The sequence below is a fragment of the Patiria miniata genome, unplaced genomic scaffold, assembly GCF_015706575.1.
Source record: "Patiria miniata isolate m_02_andy unplaced genomic scaffold, ASM1570657v1 HiC_scaffold_6, whole genome shotgun sequence".
NCBI lineage: Eukaryota > Metazoa > Echinodermata > Asteroidea > Valvatida > Asterinidae > Patiria > Patiria miniata.
The window spans coordinates 6,566,504-6,582,154 of NW_024037073.1; the positions used below are offsets into that span (position 1 = coordinate 6,566,504).

The window sequence follows — 15,651 nt, forward strand, 5'->3', positions numbered from 1 at the left end:
TCATTCTCGTGACAGAATGAGGCGAAACATTCGAGGAATGGGCCTATTTCGGTGGACATTATTTTGAGGACAATACTATAGAAAATGGCGGTTATGGCTGTCAAAATATAGAGGCATTAGAAAGAGAAAAATGACCAAAACAAATGTATGTCGACGAAATCCACTTAATGTTTATATAAACACAAATATTCCGCCACAACTATATCTTGAGATGCATTTTTGTCCGTCCAAATTACCCAGTTATACAAACTCGTCTTGAGAGTCTAGTTTGGGGAGCTCTCAGTATTTTTTATTTTTTATTTTTTTTTAATTTAATGCCAATAGATTACGGTACAATAGTAACATCACCTTAGTAACGTGAACAACAAAAAGGTAGTCATCACAATAATTGAAAGATTTTGTGCACATGTTTTTTTTTTATATTCTACTTGAACAAGATCTGTATCAACTACAAAATGTTTTACAATGCTATCGTAAGTACCTTGTAATGACAATTATTACTACCATCAAACTGACATCCAACTAAAAAGTTTGAGGAATTCGACTTCCCCATAAAAGTTAATTCATCTCACGTCCAAAGAATCGACACCATTTTATTAAGATCACATCTTTTCTATTTTTAGTACTAGATAAAACGTCATTGAGTATATACATCAATACCTAAAAAAACTTAATCCTCTTCGTTCAGTGCAACCATCCGCATTTATACTTCAAAATATCAGTACGCATTATCACCATGCTATAGCATGATGTACGATCACAACATCATCATTATTGTCATCCAAACACTCATCACTATCATTTTATATTTCCCTGACCCATATTGTTTATAATACCACCACAGGACTAGTACTGAACATCGACAGTATATCGGCACACTCACAGTTTCCAGTTGAGGCAGGAATCTACTAACATTAATGGCGCTTCTTAAGGCCGTTACTGCCTGACTTTAGTTGTATAACGTGAATTCTTATCTTCCAGCCAATTTTGAAATTGTAAAGTTAATAATCCAATAACTAAAAACATGGGCCGATATTTTTTTCGGTTGATGGCTCATTCAAAAGCGAGTAACTTTTGTTTTGCTAGAAAAATAGCAATTTAGAAAAGGAATCTATTTTTCGGGATGAAACTCGAAAAATAACACGAGGAATGCATCTTGAAAGCATCTAAATTAAGCACCAACACCCCAGCACAAGTGTAACACGTCAATTATTATCACTTGCAACGCCATGAGGGTGCAGACCAGTAAATCGGTCCGAAATTGCCTACGCCGGCCAAATCACGATTTGCATGCCCTCAAAATCTTCAGTATTTGAGCATGCTGTGGGCCATGAACTTGAGGGTTTGTAAAAAAATATGGGTGGAAGCCGTGCACAGGACTGGGAGCTTGCAGTTCTGTGTAATTTGGATGTAATTTGGACCCTAATAGCGCTCTATTTTGCAATGGAGTGTAGGCATCGTTTTTCAAAATGGCGATGGGCTTCAGGACTATTTTCAGGGGTGATCATCTTCAGATGGAAGTTTCTCCTAAAAGTCATCAGTTGACCCCCCAAAAATTGAAAAGAAAATGAAAGATGATGTAATAAGCTTTAATTTGATGTGTGTTTCGAACACCTTGGAGAGTTGTGAGTATTTTTTCCCGAATTTTTGAAGTGGGAGCATTTACCATTGGGGTCTATGGAAGTTTATTTACTGGTCTGCTACCATGACGACACCATCACCTTTTCGCCCCTTTCACCACATCACCACCCTAATCATCTCCACTAAAACCGCTGGTGCCTTCACATCACAATCACTGCATCATGAATTTCATCCGACGTACATGTATTCTCTACTCCAAAGCTTTAGAACTCATCAACAGGTGTGGTGGGCGTTCTTGCCTCCTCTATCTCAAAGACACCTTCTTCGTCTTCATCCTCGCTACCTGCTTCTCGCCCCCGGCCCTTCCTCCCCGCCCTACGTCTCTCAATGATCACCACATACAACCTGTACACCTGGAGCAAGAATAAGATGCCATTTTTGGCCGTAAAGAATATCATTGTCTGGCCGAAATTCTGGACGGTAAACATGATGTAGAGTCTCATGGTCAGATAGGGCCCGTCCTGCATGATAACACTGACCATCAGCGCCCACATCTCCGTCTCGCAGCAGGTGGCGATGCTGGTGATGGGATTGATGGACGGGCTTGGCCCGACAACGCGGGATTTCTTCTGTTTGGTGGCCGTCAACCCCAGGGTGAATTGTAGCAGACTCCATGCCCAGATACCCAGGATGATGTAGATCAGGAGGTAGTTGCAGGCCGTCTCTTCCAGCTTGACCGTCTCCGTCACAAACTCCAACATGTCGGCTGCCATGCCGGTCAGGGCCAGCAGGAGCTGCGACAGTTGATCGCGAGTGAGGGCGCCCTTTGGACCCAGCCAACGTCCGCCGATGAGGACTAGCATCATCGTTTGTTGGAATACGAGTGCGTAATGTCGGGCGTAGTCGTACGTCGTCTGTAAAGAACAAACAAACAACAAAATGAACCTTCAGCCATTAATAGTATATGATTGCATTTCAGCCGGGAATTGGCAATCTTAAATTCCGAAAAGAGGTTATGGGGGCAAAAATCGGCTTCGATGGAAATTGCGACAACCTTTTACATTTTGATGTAATTTAAGTCTGGGGGTATTCGTATATTCTGTACATCACTTTGCGAAATTCTCAATATTCCCCAAGCTACCCCATAATGTTGATTCAGGGACGAGTAACTTACGTCACGCTCCATTTGGCAGATTATAACTGTAGGGACTACTCAAGTTTCATGAGTGGGAACTGCTAATGGACGACATCAATTGATACAAGCTAATGACATCTCATAAGGGGGGATGCGAGAGCGGTCATGTGGCAATTTTTAGGAAATGTTTGCTGACTAATTTATATGACAAAGTTCAGTGGAAGTTCTTAACATGTCCTTGCGATGCTGAAAAATGCCTTCGACTTATTTCTCCTGCTAAAGAGGAAAAACGTAGGTCAGTTCGTTTAGTCAGTCCAGTTCGTGTATTCAATACCAAATCGAGTCCGACGAGTCCGAGTCACCTCTCCCGAGTCCGAGTCCAAGTCCCGAGTCATACAGGTCGAGTCCAAGTCCGAGTCAAGAGTAACAAAGGACGAGTCCGAGTCCGAATCCGAGTCAGGAGTTACTTTTAATACAAGCCAGCTGCACGTGTGTATGTACGGTACTTAATGCGTTTCTCCTGCACAGCACTGACTATATCGCTTGCTTATAGGAAAGAAACGTCTTCAAAATAACTTGCAATGATATTGGTGAAAGAAAATAAGAGATTTGCGGTAATTTCCAGTCTCGAGTCACGCAGGTCGAGTCCGAGTCCAAGTCCGAGTCTGCAGGGTCGAGTCCGAGTCCGAGTCATTTGTCATCGTGACTCAAGTCCCAAGGAAACTAGAACCAGCCTATGTCACCCTTCCCACATTAAGGTCGCGTCCGAATCTACATTGTCCGAGCTAATGTCTATAGGTCTATATAACAGTGGGCACAATCACGCTGGGAGCTCGTAAGGCGTTTTGTTCCAGTTTGATCCCGTCTTCCGTGGCACGCATTTTATCCTAAAATATAAACGAAGGAACCTCAAGCACCCTACATGTCGCGCCCTCGTTATTTCTCAAGCCCTAAGAATAAAACCCCGACTCTTTTCGTATATACCTGGTCGAGTACTCCGTTCGACAGATCGTCCCCGCCGTCCTCCACGTAGATAACACTACCATTCTGACTGACACAAGCGTCGTTGAAGTCGACAAAACAGCGTCCGGTGTCGGACAAGTCTAGCCGGAAGTGGCGATAGTCCATGGCGTAGGATTCCAAGAGTACAATGGGAGGGACGATCCAGAGCAAGTAGAGGAACACGCTCGGCAGAAACCTGTAGAATAGTGACACAAGAGAGACATTGAGATAAACGGGAAAAAGCATTGAGATCGATGGAAATACTTCCTTACCAGGGAGACCCATCTAGTAGAGTCCGTGTCGACTCACTGGATATGTAATATGGGTGCATGGATCATCACACTCTAAAAAGCCCCGGGTCAGATTGGACCCTGAATCAGGGTCCGATTTCATTCTCTTCTGGGTCAAAATGCAGTTGTAGAGTCAATGACTCTACTCAAATCCGACTCGAGTCACAATTGTTGGTAACTGACTCGACTCGACTCCAGTCACTGCGATCAAATGACTCGACTCGAGTCCCTCATCAAAGGATCAAGACTCGACTCGACTCGAGTCGAAGGCTTATAACACTCGAGTCCCTTCCAAAATATATTACGTTTGCGATGACTTACGGAACATTTATGTTGGCGTACTTCGCGTTACCGTCAAGTTGTGGCCGCTTGCTTATCGCGTACAAAAATATACGCCATATCAAGGGCGGATCCAGATCACAATTTTTTTGGGGGAGGGGGGGGGGGGATTTTGTTTTGGTCCCCCAAAAAGTGGATCCAAAAAAATACGGCGTGGGGTTCGGGGCCCGCTTATTAAGGGCCCCGAATTTTGTTTTGGATTCTAGATGCTCTGTGGTGCGATCTGAGGCAATTTCCGAACCATTTTTATCTGAATTTTTTTTGGGAAAAAGATGGTGGTGTACGCAGTGCCGGCCTTTATTGTGTTGTCACTTAAACAAAAAAGTGGGTTTTTTTTTGGGGGGGGGGGGGCATAGCCCCTGTTTGCCCCCCCTGTATCCGCCCTTGCGCCGTATCACGGACTCGACTCCCACCTCCTTGTTTTATCATGTAGGCCTAGTTCACAAACTACTATCATGGAAGCAGACTTTTAACGCATTTCCCAATTCTTGGGCGATTTCTTAAGCCCCTGATGGAACTCCTACTAAATTTATGTCCTGCTTTCAAAAAAAAAAAAAATTAAAAATATTTCTATATGTAATCAGAAACAGTTTCATTTGTTGCAATTTGGTTTGACAACGTCAAAATAGTGTATAAATGACCCAAAGCCAAGCCAGACATAAAAACGAAGTGTCACTTCGTGTTATTAGTTTACGTATATTTCGTCTTCCTTCGTCCTTCTGTAATTTGTTAAATGTGTTCAAATATCAGTGACTCGAATTGACTCGAGCATGAATTTGATTCGACTCGATTCGACTCGATTCGACTAGGGCCACACCAGGCGCGGTTCTACGGGGGGGGGGGGGCTAGGGGGGGCTGTAGCCCCCCCCCCCAAAAAAAAAATTTGTCTAGCCCCCCCAAAATAAATTCCGTTAAAAAAATTGCATTAGCAAAAAAGAAGGATTGTGATGTACATGCTAAAGAAGAAATAGCCGTTACAAGGGTGCATTAGTGAATGTAGTGTGAATGATTTTAGGATTTTATTGGCGCTCCCCATTGAAAATATGGCATGAGCCCCCCCCCCCCCCTATTTATTTTCGGAGGCCTAAGTGTCTGGAAAAAAATAGCCGGTCTACATTTCAGCACGCCTCCCTGAAAAAAATTCTGGATCCACCGTGCTAGCCCCCCCCCCCCCCAAAAAAAAAATATTGGTTCTAGAACCGCGCCTGGGCCACACACTATGACTCGACTCGACTCGACTGTCTTGACCTGATGACTCGACTGTCTTGACCTGATGACTCGACTCGAATCACGTCCTTAAACTGACTTGACTCGACTCGAGTAACAAAATTCAGTGACTCGTTACAACTCTGTCAAAATGACACTTTACGATGTCAAAATGATACTTTCCAGGGTCCAGTTTATAGTAGCCGGTAAAGTGACCTACATAACTTGCCATTTTGTCCCGGGCTTCAAATAGAGTGCATGTCGCATATCGGCATGTCTTGGTTTCAAGGAGGCATTCTCAACTCACAACACCCCGAAGAAATAATCCCCCCAAAGCGTGTGGGATAATACGGGATTCGATTCCCCCCCAAACAGCTCCGGCGGGTAATATATATGAGTGATGGTGGACTGCATGGTTGAAAGTAATCCTCACTGCTTCTCAGATGATCCGAGTTCGAATCCCAGTGTGGCCTTTTGGGCTTCTTCTTGTTTATCTTTTAAACAACATCAGTGAGGAAGAAACATTTCTCACAACATGTATGATTATGCTGGGTTGTTCGGTGTTGTCGAAAACAACACTAAAACTCGGAAGCACCTGTAAAAACTCGACGATTCCAGCTGTGTGCTATGGTCATCTCCAGGAGACGAGCAGAGCATGCTGTTTTAACGTCAATATAACTGCCAATGATATCTGAACTATATACACAACTCTCAAAATAATAATGTGTGGTGCCAGCGCCAAGCATCTTAACTCATTCAAATTCCACCAGTCCTATTTAACACCTCAGCCTAAAAAAAGGCGATCTTATTTGCAAGATAACGTTAGCATGGCATATTGATTCCTAATTATACCCAACGTTGGACTCAATCTACTTATGAAAGAACACACAAGAAGTACCGGTAGTCGAAAAGGACCTTGTTAATTAAAATGGAATGCATCGCCGAGTTATGCTAAATCTTTCCAAGAAAAAATAACATTATACAAGAAAATTGTACTCGTATTTTTATCTCTATTTTAGTCATCAATCAAGTAGCGATAAAATTCCATATGTACGGCAACGCAAAGTCACCTGTTAAACTAATACACGGGGGAAAATTAAAAATAAAATCTCACAAATGCAGATGGGGCATTTGGGTAGAACAGGCGTGAATTTCTGATGTTACTATCAAAGGATACAAGGTCGTTCCTCATTTGTTCGAACGAGGTATTAATCTTGAAGTGCAGAATTCAATCATTCTATATAATTGCTTGCAATCTTAAAGATTTAGCGCAGGTCTACAAATTAATTGTTTTTTTTTTACGGAAGAACGGGGGCTTAAATGCTTATCCTTGGGTGTTTCATTATAACTAAGAGTCAAAATCCTACAAGATGGACTGAAGACGACAACACGACGTGGAATAGTCAGAAATTAATACAGGCTAGACATCTATACACTCTAAAAAATATATTAGTCGGACTTGAATAGAAACCAGATGAATTTGACCAGCCATTCAGGGTCAGCTGGGTGCAACTGAAAATCAGTCAATCTGACTAGATTTTTCCAGTCAAAATTGAAAAATACTTATGCAAATTACTAAAATTGTAGTCAAATCCAACTATTTTTTTCTAGTATGGATCTTAGCATGTTTAACTAAATTCCTAGTCAATTTCCAATAACTAGGAAAACCAGTCAATGTTTTGACTAAGTTGTTTTAGAGCGTAGCCGGGTTATGGAGTTAGCTCAGCGTAAGCATGATGAGTGGTAGATATACGGAAGGGGGCTTAGCGGGCTTAATTCACCTCTCGGGCTGCCCGAAAAACCCCAGGAAATACATGCAGAAAAACACAGAAAATGACTGCTAAATCCCCATTTTGGCAGCTAACCCCCCCTCTTCTTGATCCAAACCTGGATCCGCCCCTGATAATCATGCATACCACTTGCTGTCAACAATTGCATGCATGTTGTGGAAAAGTGACGCTGAGTTTTACTGTACTAGTTTAGTACATTTTACTTGAATATAGTGGTGGGTTTTAGAACGATGACAGCGCAGTCCAATGACGGAGGAAGGAAAACTGATCCAAAGGTAGTTGAGTGGCTGTGTTGTCTGTGTGTAACCGAATGGCAGACGCATGGGCGTCGCCAGGATTTTTTCTAGAGGGGGGCAAACATTTGCAAACTTTTTTGCCAAAAAATGCTTGTATTTCTCAACACATTCTCGATTTATCAGTTTTAGAGGGGGCAGGGACATTTCCCCCCCCCCCCCCCCCCCCAACTCATTAAATTTACACCACTTTGTCTTCGCGCCTCTTTTTCTTTTTATTTTCTTTTCTTTCTTTTCTTCTTTTTTTTTTTTTTTTTTTTTTTTTTTTGCTTTTCCAGGGGGGGGGGGGGGGGGGCAAGTGCCCCCCTTGCCCCCCCCTCGCGACGTCCATGGGCAGACGCCATGTAGCCCTTTTCCCATGTAATTATCATGGTCCTTAATGCTAACAGAGCACCGGAGTTTCCATTGAATACTGTAATGTAATTTTTCTAATGTAGTCCTTAAATGCACCTATGTGTCCCATTTAACCTTATTTTCAATTTTCATTTTGCCATTATTTAAGGGCATTTTGGTGCCTTCTTGGTTTTTATGCTAATGAAAATTTGCATATTCATGAGCAAAAGTGTTATGTCATTTCAGGCAGAAAAGTCAATGTTACAGCTTTTTCAGCACAAAATAAAATTGCCAGAATTTTGGATATTTTGCTGTCGTAATTTTGTGTGTGGGTGATTTGTTGTTGTTTCAGTACATGAAGTAGGCCAACGAGCAAAGTTTTGTTTTCAAAACGTTTTCAATAAGCAAATTCTGGGTTCGCAATTTGAACAGAAAACCTTTCAACTGAACAGTGTCTTCATATTAACCAAAAAAAGGATGTCAAGTTGTTTTCATACATTTAAGAGGAGTAGAACGTTGCACAAAATATGTTCCCAATTAAAATTCACGTCATGAGCCCTTTAAGTAAACGTCCCAAAAGGTAACATTCATCCGAATCCACTAATTTGAAGATCGCCAACATTACTAATCATATTGCGAAAGTCTTGGGGACAGAAATCCCTTTAATGTAGACCTACAATGGTGAAATCCCTGTTTGTTCACAACTGACGCGGCAGCTGTTTTACCAGCCTAAACGAATTTCGAACACATGGGCATGTAGCAAATAGTAGCAAATAAAGACCATCGAATTATGATCCAAAACTGTCAGCGTTAGACTTGCGCCGCATAATCATGCATACCAAGCGAGTGACAATCAAATATGGGATCTCAGCCTCATTTTCGAAAAGAAACATACGTGACTTGATTCAAGACTAACACTCTAATTAACGAATTAACGGTTCGATTTTGAATCAAGACTCAACACTCTAATTAACGGTTCGATTTTGAGGACCAAAATTTTGCAGCCACATATTCCTTCCTGTGCATGATTGAAAGTTACATGAAAACCTCAAATTATTTTGTGAAGTGACCGGTGGCATGGTTATGGCGCGGTGCTCACAAAAGCCCTCGCCTTTCACTGCTGTGACCCGGGTTCGACTCCCGGCCCTACAAGTACGTATGCGTAGAGTTGTTTGTAGATTCTCTCCTGTTACACGAGGGTTTTTCTCCGGGTTCGAGGGTTTTCCTCCCTTCGCAAAAATCAACACTTTCGATCTTCGGCTGTGCTCCGTGGTCATATATGGGTCGTGTGGCTGGCTGCCAAAGGCGCCTTCACAAGCCTCCTGCTCGACTACGTTGTAGCCGCGTCCGTCACAATTCAGTTTCTGCTGCAAGTTAGTCGACGATTAGGTAAAGTTATACACTGTAAAAAAATAATGGGTAAAACACTGTTGTGCAATATAATTTTACCCAACATTGGTTTGAAATTACCCAATTTGGGTAAAAATGTTCCAACAATTGGGAAAAATTCGCCCAAGAGTTTAACCTGTTGATATGTTGACCAACGTTGGTCTACATACATGTTTCAACCCATTTTGCCCAACGTGTTTACAGTGTAGCATTCTACTTTCAAGATTCCCAATTATTATTATTGTAATTTCGTGGGAAGTTTTAGAGCTCAAAACGGCTCATACTAGACAAAAAAAGTACTGTTGAGGCGGAATCTGATATTGAAAGGAACAACTATCTTTTTGCATTGTGGATGAATGCGAAATTACTTGCAAAAGAACCCATCGAAATTATCGGCATTTGGCTGTTAATCCTTAAATACTTTGAGCATGTTTCCCCTAAATACCCTCAAATTAAATTAGTTCACTGTATCTTAGCTATATATGAAATCGCAACATACACATTGGAATGATCCTCATAACTTTGCAGTTAAAATCTTCAATTCACAACATAACTGCCTAATTATTAGTATCTGTCTCACATTGTTCTCTGTCCGTAATTCCTGCCTTTCTACAATGCTTTGCAGATGGTGAAATGCAATCGCATACTTTGGTAATTAAGCGGCACTTATGTTACGCGGTTCGAACACTTTTGTAACATCGTGATGTAGTCTACTTGGCATGTTGCGGCCACCGTAATATTTGTGCCTTGTCTAGACAACTTCTCTATAGGCCTGATATACGGGTCAAATTTCTCATGTCAAACGTGAAAAAGGTACATGTTGGTTCAATGAAAAAGGACTTAATTTCAAAACCACACATTAAATAAAAGTATACGTAATAAACAATTGTGAAACCTGGAATAGGAATTATGCAGAAAGTTATTTACATGTAAGCCGAAATGAGTTCTCCAAGGTACTGAACCGTTAATTAATACACGTACTTAGGGTATATCCTCTACTCGTTTTCGACGAGTGTAGTTTTTTTGGACAACTTCCGGGAATGAGTGCTACTGAGGAAGCAATTAAAGGTTATTTGCAGATTTCGTAAACGTTCAGTTGCTATATAAACGGGCCTGAGTTTGAAAATGATATCAGCTCTTGGAGCGCTGAACACTTGTTAATTTCAATCCTGCTGTAAATTCCAGTGGAATCATACTCGAGCGGCGACAACTATATGGTAGATTACAAGACTACACAGTGTGTGCCCTCCCGTTGTTCAACATGTTGATAGAGAGGTGTCAGATGATCTAGAGGAGACAGTGAACGATGATAAACGACACCAGGGAACATTCCTCGGGCGGCCATCAAAACTCAACTTTCTAAATTAACCGGCTTGGTATTACATGCATCACTGGTCGCCATATGGGTTTCACTGCCAGCGATTAATTCGCCAGGCAAAGCTATTTGTTTTCGTCGGAGCCTTTTCCAATGGTTGTAGTCGTGTTAAATGACTATAAAATTATTCATGATGGCCAACAGCTCATAATAAATTATTTATAGGCATGCAAACACAAATTTAGTCGTTGAAAGCAACTATTCTAATCGGTTTAAGCTCTGAAACATCTGGTTATGTTTCTATAATTATGCATCCACAGAAAAGTGTTCTACTTAATATGTAATTATCATCGCGAATGATTAAATGTTGGAATACAATTTGTCCATATATGCCTATACAGGGTGAGTAAAAACAAAACGAAACCCAATGGCAGGACCAATTTTTGAATGAAGTCTTGCCTGTATATAGCATTTACAAAATCTAGGATATGAAAGCCAAGCATGATTCTTTTAGTACAAGAATCATTCACACAACTCATTCAATTTTCAAGTTACGAAATTTTGAAGACAAACACCGTTAAAAATTTACGTCCACGGATCACAAACACATTAAGTAATTGTTCTTTCAGCAAAACGAAACAGTTCTCATAGGGATGCATTTGAAGTGTTTTCGTTTTGCTGAAAAACACTTACCTTTTTTTGTGATCCGTGGACAGAACTTTAAAACGGTGTTTGTTTTCAAAATTCCTTAACTTAAAAAGCACATAAGTGATTTGAATGAATCTTGTACTAAAAAAAGCTCATTGATTGGGCTTTCATATCCTTGATTTTGAAAGTGATACAGGCATTCTTCATTCAACCATTTGTCCTGCCATTTGGGTTTCGTTTGTTTTTACTCACCCTGTAGTTCCTCAGTACGCATATCCACGCACCTTCATTATTTAAAAGGAAGACAAGAACACAGAAGCGGAAACACCGAAACAGACGAAAGAATAATATATGCTGTATGGAATGTTGTGAATTGAATTAGAAGACAAGAATTTCTCTTTGTCGCCCTGTCTCGATGTCTCGCTCAAAGAGATTATGTTCACTTTGTTTGTACCAGGAACCTTTGCTAGAAATGCATCAATCTGGACCACCGAATTCATGAAAATGTACGGACATGTTTACGTCCGGTATATAACCACGGAATAACTTGCTCGTCAAATTGAAAGTGGCATTTGTTTTTCAATCCCAGTTCTCGACAAACCTGCGACATTACACTCTCAATGGGACCTTTCCAGAATTAATCAAATCAATGAAGTATAGACCAATCGGTGAAGTAGCCAGGATTTTTAGTGCATGTTATGAGGGGGCATCAAGGGTGAACCCCGGACAACATTTTTCCAAAATTTACAGGCCACCGCAAGTGCAGCAAATTCGAAAAGCGGGTGCGGAATACATCTTTTGACGCTTAAGGCCGCTCTTTTTTTTCTAATTTATTCACACTTCATAAAGCTGTGCGGTTCAGGGAAGTCAAAAATAGTCATCTAGATTCCTCTGATCTGCTATTTAATAGCTAAAACAAAGCCTTTAAAAAGACACTTCCTTGGAAAGCGAAACTTTACTTATTGTTTATTTTTGTGGGGGAGGGGGAACGGGGGGGGGGGCTATGGGAATTTGTAGGGGTATGTCTGTGCCCCCTCCCCCTTTGCTCCGCCACTGGTACCAATACCGTTTATTTAACAGTCGTTTTTTTATGGGGGACATACAGCTGCAAACATTGCAATTTAATACATGCGGAAATCATGATGCTATAAAAGTATAGTGGCGGTGTGGAAATTATTGCTCACGCTCTTGATATATATTCGAGTGAAATCCATGGGGTGGAGTGTATATAGATTCTCGGTGATTTTTATGGACCATCAAAAATACTGTATTAATAAAACGGCGTGCAGAATAACCATCACCTATATGGCGATACCATGTTAAAAAAAAGCACAGAAGTGATGCCTTTATGACTGTCACTACAGTGCACGCATAATATATCACTGAAACCACTCAGTAAGATTTAAAGGTGGTATCTCCGATTTTCTCACAAAATTGTATTCAATATTACGTTTTAATCCGACCGATATGGAGCCATGTTTTTGGAGGGACAAGCTGGCACAAAGATTAAAAAAAAAGGAACTGAAACGAGACAAATTGGTGCGTTTGATTGATTTTTGTTTTTAAAAAAGGGCCCCAAGATTTCAAGCAGGCGATGTGTATCGTGACATTTAAGGATTTTCATTCTAATGATTCAATTACAAAAGCATTTTGTCCATTTTTATTAATGATAATTGTTTCAAAAATGGCTACTCTTTTTCGTTTTATTTGTTGCATTTTAATAACGATGAGGTCCTTATTCCACAATGGCGTGGCTGGGTGCAGAATATGTTTTTACAACTTGCTACCACTATGTAAGCTTACGTAAAAAAAAATACGCTCCAACGAGCTTCATAATTTTGCTCGCCATAAGCTGACGCGAGTCATATTGAATTTGTGCTGACGAACACTGACACCTATTTGAAAAACCAAAAGCGTCAAAGATTAATGAGTATAGCTCCAATCGTTTTTCAAAAAGGAACATCTGCCTCACAATCCGAGAAGTTTGTAGACTTTACTTGCTCCCCGATTTGAAATTCCTACGAGTAAATGGACAGAAGTATGAGATAAGGGCTCTATAAGCCAAGTTTGGAATCCTGTTCTTCCATAGTCATGCGGCAATATGGCAATTTATGAATGATGTTACCAACGAAATTGGGGAGAAAAAAAAAGTTTGAGAGAAAAATCCTTAATCTTTAGACTGCACCATTCCGATGCTCTAACGCTTTGCAAACTTTATTTGGAAAGTATGGGTAATTTCGAGATTACAAAAATGGCGTTGCTCCTATATTTTGTAAATTGTATCCGTTATGTTAATCTCGAACATAAGTCGTCCCATAATTTATTGGACCTGGGAAGTGAGAACCAAGCTGCATTGCTATTGAGCCAGTAAATGAGACAAGAAAAAGCCATTATAATCATTAATAACAGTAATGAGGATTAAGTGCAATCACACTTTAATGGGAAACATATCGGTAAAATTCTCCCTGCGATCATATTGGCAGATTGTTTAAAACACAACAGATGTGTCGATTTTGATAGCATCTTTATTTTCCTGGAAAAAAAATCGAGCCAGAAATTTAATAATGACAATAATATTACACTTCAAAATCCACATGAAAGAATGACAAATGCTTTAAGCAAGCCATGAACGTGATATTTAGAACATGGAATAATAATTATACTATAAATATCATTGAAGATGGACTCGCCGTGCTATTTGCGAGTTTCACCCCTAATAATAGAGTCCTTTTTGAAATTGCTATTTTTTTTCCAACACAGAAGATATTCATTGCTGAACGAGATATCGAACGGAAAAAGTTGCGGCCCAACATTAAGCCAGTTCTCGCAGTATAGACTGGTTCCTGTCCCTATCAGAATCGATGGGAGGAACCGGGAACCAATCTATTCGCAGGGGGATCTGTTTGTGTTCAAAAGCACCCCCCCCCCCCAAAAAAAAAAAAACCACCCCAAAAGTTGTCATAAAGTTGCCCACAATGGAAAAAACATAACGTTCAGATTAAACAAACAATTTGAAAAACTAACTTTTTAAATAGAATCATTAAAAAAAAATCCAATTTTAAATTATAGAAAGGCAAATCTTACCATTTCCACTCAGCGTGCTTGTTCACTTTCAGCGTGACGAAAGTCTCGAGGAGGGACACCGCCACCAGACATTCCGCCAGGAAGAACCACTGGAAGCCCGTGATGTTCACCAGAGCCACCACGGCTAAGGTCCCATGCGCCCCGAAGAGCAACCTCACAAAGATGGCTTTGGACTTGGAAAGAAGGGTCATCCTAGATGCTGGTATTCTACTGCAGTGCTCGGCACATGCAAGTTAAGGTGAGCAAGTGTTGTTGGACACTGAGCTCACGAACCCTCTGCCTTGGTGTTCGTACTAGGGTTGAGCTGGTATCTAACGAGCTATGTGAGCGACGCCTCTACCCTATGCCTCTCTATGTGACGCCAGAACGGTATTCAACGCATCGTGTAGCACTCTGAGCGCTAGCGCAGCCTTCATGCACACAGCTTCTCAACCGAAACGGATAGTTACGATAGCCAGTAAAGGACATTCCTCTTCTTCCGCAGTATCGGTCTCGCAAGCCAGGCAAAATTACTCATAACCGTACATCCTGCGGCCTGAGAACTTTTGAAATTTGGTTTGTATTCACACGGGGGAAATTGACTACTCGACTAATCTACGAACTTAGGTAATTTGTTTATCTATGGCGGCTGCAAAATGCTATGTACCCTTCTGTAGCTCTTGTCTCGCACCAAGTTTCAAGTCAGCCATGTTATCTCTGTACTAGCTGGAGTTACCCAGCCCCGAGTTTTATCATTGGGTTGTCATCTAGGGCTGGAGCGAGTTTTTCTCGTAACTTGGTTTGTGCACAAAAAAAATTGTGTACAATGAATGGCGGTCGATTATCAGGCATTATCAGGCATGACGTCACGCGGAAGCGTAACACCCGATGACTGTTTCATGCACTAATATGAGGTTTACCACTCGCATCACAGCTTTGGTACTGGAACCGCAACCGATTGTGCATGAAACAGTCAATGGGTGTTACGCTTCCGCGTGACGTCATGCGCCAACAGCCAGCGCAGCCGGCAAAACCGAGTAGTTGACAGCGCTCTGTGCCTGATAATCGACCGCCATTCATTGTACACAATTTTTTTTGTGCACAAACCAATTGCGGTCCTGGCCATGCCAGCAAGTTAGCGGTTATTCCTCCTGTTTTCACTGCAATTGTAGGCTGAATCTTCATCGTGGATCGTTTTTTACTTCAAGGACCTGTGTAATGGTTATTCCAGGCAAGTTTGGGGTGAGTTGCAGTTGCAATTAGTGTG

The 15,651-nt window shown here is 41.2% G+C and overlaps 1 protein-coding gene across 1 annotated transcript; it reads right to left on the reverse strand.

Moving 5' to 3' along the window:
* Positions 1-1,669: 1,669 nt before the first annotated feature.
* Positions 1,670-15,082, reverse strand: LOC119742544 (transmembrane protein 26-like). Its single transcript, XM_038218556.1, has 3 exons — positions 14,406-15,082; positions 3,701-3,914; positions 1,670-2,495 (listed from the first exon to the last, which is right to left on the reverse strand). Exons 1-3 carry the CDS (start codon positions 14,594-14,596, stop codon positions 1,845-1,847), a joined length of 1,056 nt encoding a protein of 351 aa, XP_038074484.1. The 5' UTR covers positions 14,597-15,082; the 3' UTR covers positions 1,670-1,844.
* Between the last annotated feature and the right edge of the window lie 569 nt (positions 15,083-15,651).